We start from the raw sequence: 9755 nt of genomic DNA on the forward strand, positions 1-9755 counted from the left end.
TCTTGTTTTTCTCTCAGGGTAAGGTTTGGGGTCTCACATCCTCCAGGGATCAGGGCACTGGGGTCAGGCACCAAAGCTCTCATTATTGAGAAGGAGAGGTGTTTTCTAATGCATCCCTACAGTTAGCATTTCTTATGGACTCCTGTTAACCCTGTAGCTCCTCCAGTTTCCATGAACAGCAGACAGAGACACCAAATTCCTGGAGTCAGCATCTCCCAGTAAAAACTCTCTATTAAAGGGATTCTGACCAGAAAAAAAGTATCACAACTTGTGCCTGTGCATGGCCTCCTGTTTTCTAAAGGCCTCCACAAAATTCGATGTGTTGTTTTCCACAGCAGTCATTCCCTGCCTATATCAGATCAGTTTTCCATTGATGCCAAACTGATTTTTGCCTTTTTTCTTTTAGGTATTCTCTGTATTCTTTACACATGTATTTGCAGCCTATTAGTGTATTCATAGTCCCTGTGCTTTTCCTTACATTTTTCCCTAGGCAGAAAGACAAAATATATTCCAGAGCTCCAAGCCTTGGGGGTTACAAGGCCCTGTCCTCTCTTGGTTCTCCCTAGAACCAAGCTCAAAACCAGCTCTTTGAGACACATTTTCATCAAGAACGTTTAGCCCCTAAAAAGGGGAGGTGGGATTCAGAGAAGGGTTGAACTGGGGGAAACTGCCTCACCAGTTATGGCTCTAATTGGTGATTTTTGTCCATTGTGCTAATTTGCTAAACTTAGAAAACTGTATTTTTTTGACATTTTCCAAATCTGCCCCTGGAGGCCTCAAAAAACCCCAGCCTTTATATTACCTCCTATACAACATTATATTGAAAGTGTGTGTTGTTTCATTTATGGGTTCTTTAAGGCATCCCAAGGGTAGAAGAAGCTGGGACAACCCTCAGCTGTGAAACACTGGACCTGTTCCTTGCCATCTGATTTCCAAAGGCCTTCAACACTTCCAGGGATGGGGCAGCCACAACCTCTCTGGGCAACCTCTGCCAGTGCCTCACTGCTCTTACAGTCCAGCATTTCTTCCTAGTATCTAATAAAAACCAGCTTAAGGCTATTCCCCGTCTTCCCTGCCTGCCCTTGGGAAGAGCCCCTCTGCAGCCTATTTACAGCCCCCCAGCAGGTAGAGGAAGGGGTTCTAAAAGTTCTGAAGCGTCAACAGCAGCCAGCAGCCGTTGGTCACTGGCAGTCATGAGCCCAACATTCTGGAGTCTGGGAGTTGGAGGGACAGGCCAATCAGCAGGCTCTGGTCCAGGTAACGTCACAGTGGCTGAGGAACACCTGAGGCAGTTGGAGGCGCAGAGCAGCAGCAGGACGGTGCAGAGCAGGCTCCTGCTTGCCTCCTGTCCTCCTCTGGCTATTGGCGTTATTCTGTGGAAGTCACCCGAGGGCTTTTCCTTGAGTTGGAAGAGGAACACCCAAAGAAATGGGTAGGATTGGTCGTTTGATGGACCTTCCTACCTGTGAACTCCACAGGCTTAGGGAGATTGCAGACCTAGTGACCTCCGTCCGCCTCTCACGCACCCGTAAGCAAAAGCTGGCGCTGGCCTTGAAGAATAAAGGCTATATTCCAAAGCTGCTACAGCTTTTCCAGGTCTGTGAGAGCGCAAAGAACACCGAAGGCCTGCACCTCCTGTTTGACATTGTGAGAGGGATTTTGTACCTGGACAAAGCCATTCTGTTTGAGGTGATGTTTTCCGACGAGTGTATCCTGGGTGTCCTCGGATGCCTTGAGTATGATCCTTGCTTGGCTCAGCCAGGACGGCACAGGGAGTGCCTGGCCAAAACAGCAAAGCTTCAGGAGGTTATTCCTGTCAGAGACCCTGAACTCAGGAAAAAAATCCGCCAGGCGTCCGGGGCACAGTACATTCAGGCCATCATCATGCCTAACCCATCAGATTTTGAAGAAGGTTTTCTTTCCACCCTCGATTCCTTCATCAGCTCCAGAAAAGAGGAGATTTTACATGGGTTGCAGGTAAGAGGTTTTTAATGTGGCTAAGATGGGATCTGTAGATATCCTTCTGGCTGCAGTTTGGAATTGGTTTGCACTGTTTAAGTTAATCACTTTCATTTGCACCACGTTTTGAATGCTTTCCCTTCTTCCTGATCCCTTAGATTTTGTATTTTCAAAATGCTAAATTTCAGATGAGTATCTTAATACTTTTTATGGGCTGTAAGAAGATAAAGTCCTGCTCTTTGATTACTGAGCAAATCTTTGGAGCTGGTTTTGTATAAGTATTTAAGGAACATGCAACTTCTAGTATTTTGTTCCAGGACATTTATTACACTGTTTTCTATGTAAAGCAGTGCAGATATGGCAGGAAATGCCAAAACACCTGAGAGATTATGATCTTCCCAGGTTTTTTGGAGTCTGAAACATGAAATGCTTTACAAGAAGTGTAGTGTTGACCAATATATCCTTAAATATCTCATACCAGTGGAGGATGTGAATCTGAAAAGCAAATAAGAGTCACAGAAGTTTCCCATCTTGGCAAAGCAGAGTGCCTGCAAGTGGGAGAGCAGGTTTTACTGCAAGTAAGATTCAGGAGAATGTGGTTGCAGCCAATTTGTAATCTGTTAATCTAGTCCCCCTCATAGAGATGGGCTGAAAAGCTGCTTTGCAATGGGAAGAAAAGGGAATTGATCCCCTTGGGATGTTCACAGTGTAGTATGAATGGTGCAGGTACAGTAGGGCCAGAGTTTTCTCTTGGTTAGCACTTTTTACATCAGAGGTGTGCCAGTTGCTTCCTTAGAAGTTTTTGTGCAAAGTGCTGCGAGGGAGTCTGAAACAGATTAGGACTGTCCTTTTCTGTCCTTTTTTGTCCTTTTGGGGTGCGTGTGCGTATGGCAAATCCCACAGGGAGTCTGTGGGGTTGGGCAGAGCTGCAAAGCCTAGGGGTGGCACGGCAGAGAAGGAAAGGAATCACAGTAGACATGAATTTAGGGATCACCTTTAGGGATCATCCCCTGTGCCCAGCTTTACCTGTGACTCTGGTGTCCTGAAGCTGCTTCAGCTGCACAGAAGGAGAGCTGAAAACTGTAAATGTGCTCTAGCATTTGCCTTCTTTGTGATAAAAGTAATGGCAGTGTTTAAAGTTTGCCTTTATGCAGCATGGCATCCTAGAAGGATCATGTTTTCCCTTTCCAGAATCACTGTGTAATTTGTGTTCTTTTTGTGTGCTCCACAGAAAGATGAGGCATTTCTGCCTGAAGTTTTTGAACAATTAACAAATGAAGCTACAGGTGGCGAGCAGCGATGTGAATTGGTAAGTCAGCAGTCTTGGTGGCTCCTCAAAGGCTTTCAATGAGAGGGATGAAGTAGAAAGTGAAACTGTTCTGAGAGCTCTGCAGTCTCGAAAGTACTTTGGGAGAATCAGCCAGTACACCCCTGGTAAAAATTGTAACTGTTTCCTCCTTTCAGACAGCTTTCTGACTCAAATACATTATTTTTTCCCTGTGCACCAGATTAAGTTTTTCAAGGAATTCTGTGCCTTTTCTTTCACGTTACCTGAGAAAAGAGATGAGTTTCTTCAAACTTTGGGAAAGTTGGGATTTCTTCCAACTCTTGAAATGTTAATGGTAAGTGAAAACTTAGAACTGGTTTTAATACAACTAGAAAAGCCCACAGCCATTTTCCTAATAGTAGGAAAAGGATTTGCCTGGTTCCTTGATGTTTTTCTGTAACCATATTATTGTGTTTCTCATGAAAATTTTTGTAACAAAATGTTCTCCAATTTTTAAACTGCCTCTTCTTTGCAGCTGCACATCATGATAAATACCAAACCTGATTTACTCTAACAAATAAATCTCTTTTTCTTTTGTTTGGTGAGGGAATGGATGAGCTGCAAGTTAGATCTGCTGCTACAGATATATTGTCTTATCTAGTAGAATTTAGTCCAACCACAGTCCAAGAATTTGTAATGCAAGAGGCCCGGCAGAGTGAGAAAGTAAGTATAAGTGGTCTGGAGTTTTTTGTATATACCAGTTTTAGGGCAAACAGGAAAACAACCAGCAAAATAAAATCTCAATTTCTGTGTTTTAATTTTTATTTTAAAATAGTTGCAGAAAGTGGGGAACTCATTCCATTCTTGCAAGTAATTATTTTGTGATTTCTTTCTTTGGGGTTTTTTTGTTTTTCAGGATACCCAACTCATCACTGAGGTCATTAAGCAGATGATCTGTACTCCCAGCCCTGAATTTGGAGGAGATAATCAGTTAATGGAGATTTTTTGTGCTCTGATTGATCCAGAGAAAATGCTGGCCACAGCTAGTGTAAGTGAGCATGAATGGCAGAGGACAAGATACTGTCTTGGCAAACTGAAAAGCCTGATTCTCTCTGTTGCTGTAACTGTGGGCAGGGGATAAAAAACTATAGGTTTTTTTTATTGAGTGGAGTGTGGTCTGATAGTGACTTTAAATAAGCAAAAGATAAGCTAATTGTGCTAATGGAAGGTATGTGTCTGGGGCATTGTGCCAGTATGAAACCACACAGTCCCACATGTCAGTGCCATAGCACTGTCTGACCATAGCTATCTCCATCTGATGATAAATCCTGAAAGGTTTTAGTACATTGTAACATACCAGAATACCTGTAAAATGGTTTACAGATTGTTGTGGGCAAAACTACGTGCATTTCTGAGTGGTTTAAAGACACTTTGTCAAGCACTTTGGGACATTGAGGGGTTTTTTTCAGTATATATTTGCATCCATGCTGGGGATTCTATTAATGATCCTATTCTATTATTAATCCAAGCTAGGTTGCTTGGATTGGTTACTTGAATGCCAGTGTTTAATGAAGCTATTGTTGTTCTAGAATTTAGAAGTATTTGAATTTCTCGATATCTTCTACGACCGTTACATCCATGTTCTTACTGCGCCGCTCCTGGCTGATACCTCAGATGAATGGCATGAAATAGGTAATGACAATTTAAATTTTTTTCCCTTTGAAGGGCCTTACAGGCCTGGTAGACAGCAATAGACCTGATGGGAATACGCTTGCTGCAAGCTGCTGTTCCTCCAGGGACAGTGATTCTGTGGGCAGGAGTTTTCATAGCCCTTCCCTGAAGCTGTGAATGCTGACATAGCTTGATGGTGTGCTTTGTAAAGATGCACTTCCTTCATGGATATTGAGAATAATGTCTAGCTTTACTAGTCTAATTTTAAAGAATATTTACTGTAAAGGCAAAAAAAAGCTGTAATTGTGTTTGTTTCGTTCTGATCAAATGTCCTGCTTCCCAAAGCAATCCAGTAAAACAAAAATCCACTAAGAATATGCCAGGAACTGCAACAGCAACTGAGCTCAGTGTATGTTGACAGTACATTATTTATCATTTTTGTATAACTTAAAGCATTGATTTTTCTTGTAGATAATTACCGAACAGCAGAAATACTTGCCTCAGTTTTGGAGCTGCTGTCTTTCTGTGTGGAAAGGCACCAGTATCACATGAAGATTTACATGATCAAGAAAGATCTGCTGAGAAGAGCACTGGTCTTGATGAAATCCAAACACAAATTTCTGGCCTTGTGTGAGTATGGAACTGTTGTGATTTCCTTCTTCAAGGCTTTGTGTGTCCTGTGTGGAAAGTGTACCAATGTACACCTGAAATCAGAATTCCTGTTAGTTTGCTGTGTTTTACTTTAAAGACTCAGGGCTGGTTCTGGGAGGGGAACAAGGAAAAAAAACACAGGAGGGAGTTAATAGTTTAACTGCATGCATGCAGTTAAACATGGAATGCATTGCTGCTGGACTTGAGAAAGGAATCCATGATCTCTGATGAACATTCAAATACTCAGGAAAGTCTAAAAAGGACAGAATGGTCAGCAAATGCTGTTTCTGTACTTTGGAGGTGCACCTTCCTCTTGGAATAACACCAGGATTTTCAGTTCTTCCACAAGAAGGTGAGAGCCCTGGCATGTGGCTGCTGAATGTTTGAATGTCTCTCTTCACACAGCTGCTCTTCGCTTTATGAGGAAGATAATTGGCCTGAAGGATGAACTTTATAACCACTACATCACTCTGGGAAAGCTGCTTGAACCAGTTGTGAATGCTGTGTTGGACAACAGGAATAGGTGCAACCTGCTCAAATCTGCCTCGATGGAGCTGTTTGAATTCATCCGAAAGGTGAGCTCAGCCTCAGCACTGACATGTCCATGACACTGCAAGAGGCAAGAGCCAGATTTCCAAGACAGCAAACATCCTGTTTTAATGGAAGGGTCACAAATGGAACTGGGATGTTTGCTGAGCCTGTTGTTAATTTCTAAGGGAAGCTTAATGATTCTTTCTAGATCTCAGCTCTTTCCCTCAAGAATAAATCTGCTTCCCGTTTGTTCTTGACAAGAATATTTTGGCTCCGGACAAGGAATCTCTTACTCTCCAAATTAAAAGCTTTCTGACTTTGTGCGTGTGAGCATTTGAGACTGAAACCCTGTTTTGTTCTTATTCAGGAGAATATTCAGCTCCTCATTGTACATATAGTTGAGAACTTCTCTGATGTGCTGGAATCTGTCACAGACATTCACACATTCCAGGGACTGAAGACAAAATATGAACAAGGAAAAGACCAGCAAAAAGAGAAACTGAACAGGTATGGCCCAGTTTCTGTCTCATGAGGCTGCCAGCGACTGCCATACTGCAGGCCTGCTGGTTTTTGATTTCCCAGAGAGCAGCAGAAGCCCTGGGATTGGGGCTGGATTTCATTCCTGCTGAAAAGTTTTTGGGTTAGAGTAAACCCCCATGTACCTTTCTTTGAGTAGAGCTGATGTGGTCAGTAGATTAAATGTTCTGTTCATAAAACTCTCAGTTTATGAAGAGCAGAATCTTGCTCTGTTGTTCTGAGTTAGGGTTCAGTCTGCCTCATTATCACCTGGGTATTTGTGAAGCTTATGGTGAGGGTGGAAGCAGGGATGGAGCTGGATTGCCTTCTCCAAGTCACTTAATTCATTCTAAAGCTTTGGAAGACATTTATGACCTGGCTGAGTCTGAAACATCAGGCAAAGCTTCAGCCACTTGTCCTATGTCTCTGGCAGTGTCCCCTCCATATTGCTTGGTGAGACATTTGTCAAAGAAGCAGCAGCCTCACAGGTGGATGAGGTCCTGCAGTTCAGTGAAAGAGAAGAGAAGGCAGCTCCAGTGTCACCACCAAGCTCCAGAGGCTCCTGTCCAACGTGCACGACCCTGACCGCGGCGCTGGCAGCCCCCAAGGTAGGAGAGAACTTTGATGGAAGTTCCTGTCCTCACGTGGGACAGCGGAGCAGCCTCGCGGGGCTTTGCTGGGTGTCACGCAGCACAGCCGTGGCCTGGTGCAGGGTGTCTCAGTCAGGGAGAAATTCACCCAAACCCCTGGCTGGTTTCACCAAGAGGGAAACCCTGGCTAGTTTGGGGTAAAGTTTAAGCAGGATAAGGAGGGACTGGAGTCTGTTGTTAATCTGGTGGGCACAGGTTAATTTTGCCTCTTCTGCATGATGGAATTGTTGCTACTCCTTGGCTTTCTTCCCTGCCCAGCTGGTGCCCTGTGTGTGTGATATACAGGTGGGATTGCCTTTTGTGGAATCTATTCCCCACCAGGGAATTAATAGGAGCTTTTAAGCAGACAAAATGCAGGAAGTGATACCTCTTTTGGGGCTTTTACAGCTGAGCATTATTTGAATATTAGCTTCCAAGCAGCTACAGAGAACTGACAAGAGTTTTATTGCTCACCCCTAAGACTTGGGGGCAAAACAGATGTACAGCCTGTATATTTTCGATGTGGCGATTTAATTTTTTTTTTACCTTTTTCCAACTGGCAGAGAGGTATATTTGAAATATTTGGTTTTCCTGGTGATGAAGATGAGGAGACACCGCCAAAGAAAAGAGCTCGCCTGGATTCCTAAAGGAAACTGAAATTTTTAATTAAGAATTTTTATTATGGGTTTTCCAGTGCTGCAGCTGTTTCGTGTTAAAATACGGAACCAGCTGCAATCCATCACATAGATCTGTCTTGTCATATATGTTATTATATAATAATAATAATGTAATGTAGTGGTAATATATTGATATGATATGCTATGATATAATATAATACAATACAATACGATATGCTATAATATAATATAATATAATATAATATAATATAATATAATATAATATAATATAATATAATATAATATAATATAATATAATATAATATAATATAATATAATATAATATAATATAATATAATATAATATAATATAATATAATATAATATAATATAATATAATATAATATAATATAATATAATATAGTAATACAGTTAATATTATATAATATAGGAGTAACATATAGTAAGAGATGTTAGGTCCGTTTCTCCTGGAATAGTTTAATGTGAAGCCATTTCTATGTTTTGGGGATTTAGTCAGTAGTTAGTTTAGGGTAGTACCTAGTTTTAATTGTAGCTCTTGTTTGGAAAAAAAAAATTGCTTTCTATATAGATATGTAAGATAGTTTGTTCCATCAAACAAGTTTATTTTGTATTAAAGATCCCAACGTACTTGTCTTACACCATTTTTAAGTGTGTGGCAATATTAATGCCAAGCCGTAAAAGTCAGGAATTAAAATTGGATTCTGTAATTTCTTAGGATGTGTTATTTGTAAGTACTATTTTAAATAAAAAGTTTGTATTTCTGGTGTTGTGCTTTCAGAATCTGAGAGTTATTACGTATCTTAAAGCAACCCTGGTGTTCTCTCTCTTCCTGTCTTTATTTCTGGTGGTCACAGATAACAAAGGCACAGAGTATCATTCTGTGCCATATCACCATGCTTCTGTCCCTGAGAGCTCCTTCTTGTTTGATTTCTGGTTTCTGTGGTTACCATCTAGTGAAATAAAACACAGCATCAACATGAATGACACAGAGAGATGTCAGAAAAGCTGTTAATAGTGTTTATACAATTTATGATTTTTGTGCCCTGAAAGTATTCAAAGCATAAGTTTCCTCAAATGCCCAAGCCAAATTAGATGTGGGGTTTGGTTTGTTTGTTTGTTTGTTTGTTTATTTCCTGATTTACTGTTGTATCTTAATGTTTGTCACCCTCCTCCTCCTCCTGTACTCTGGAAGAGGCCCACAGCTGCCTACACCACTGAAATAATTCATGGTCACTGTCTCCAGCAGAGAGCCCAGCTCCACAAAAACCACTGAAGCTGAACTGTTTGGTTTTTTTTGAATGTGAATGGCATATTTTGTCAGTGAATGGCATACTTTGGGCATGGCTTCATGTCGATCAGGCTTTTAAGTTTGGGCCTGTGAGGTGACAAGGCAGGAGGAGATTGTCAGCTTCTGAGTGAGTTCAGTGAGAAGTCTGCAGAGCCATGGCAGCACATAGGCTTGGGCAGGTTATCTGTGCCTCTTAGCACGAAACGTGTCCTTGCCTGAGCAGAACTAATAATATTGGAGGAAACACCTGAAAACTTGTTGGATTTATCAGTGAAGGAGAGGATCTCTGTATCTGTTGAGGGTCCCGAGCCCGCTGCTGCGAGCAGTGCCTGCGCCCACTCTGAGGGGACAATTCCTATTTGCTCTCTGTCTGTAGAGGGGATAGAGGTGAGCTCAGCCCAGTCAGTATCGGCTGCGTTAATTACCCACAGAGCCTCACTGTGACAGTCACAGCTGTATCCAATAAAGACAAGGTGATAAAGGGGAGTGGCTGAGGGGGAACCGTGAGGGAGGAGGAACCGTGAGGAAGGGGAACGAGAGGATCATGAAGGAGAAGGATCCTGAGGAGAGAGAATCACTGCCGTG

The 9755-nt window shown here is 42.1% G+C and overlaps 1 protein-coding gene across 1 annotated transcript; it reads left to right on the forward strand.

Annotated features, from left to right (window-relative positions):
• Nucleotides 1-542: 542 nt before the first annotated feature.
• LOC134547811 (serine/threonine-protein phosphatase 4 regulatory subunit 3B-like) lies at nucleotides 543-8069 on the forward strand. Its single transcript, XM_063391924.1, has 11 exons — nucleotides 543-1977; nucleotides 3191-3268; nucleotides 3468-3581; nucleotides 3833-3949; nucleotides 4143-4274; nucleotides 4816-4918; nucleotides 5369-5527; nucleotides 5954-6123; nucleotides 6447-6586; nucleotides 7029-7203; nucleotides 7788-8069. Exons 1-11 carry the CDS (start codon nucleotides 1429-1431, stop codon nucleotides 7869-7871), a joined length of 1821 nt encoding a protein of 606 aa, XP_063247994.1. The 5' UTR covers nucleotides 543-1428; the 3' UTR covers nucleotides 7872-8069.
• Nucleotides 8070-9755: the final 1686 nt, after the last annotated feature.

The sequence above is a fragment of the Prinia subflava genome, chromosome 2 (assembly GCF_021018805.1).
Source record: "Prinia subflava isolate CZ2003 ecotype Zambia chromosome 2, Cam_Psub_1.2, whole genome shotgun sequence".
Classification (NCBI taxonomy): domain Eukaryota; kingdom Metazoa; phylum Chordata; class Aves; order Passeriformes; family Cisticolidae; genus Prinia; species Prinia subflava.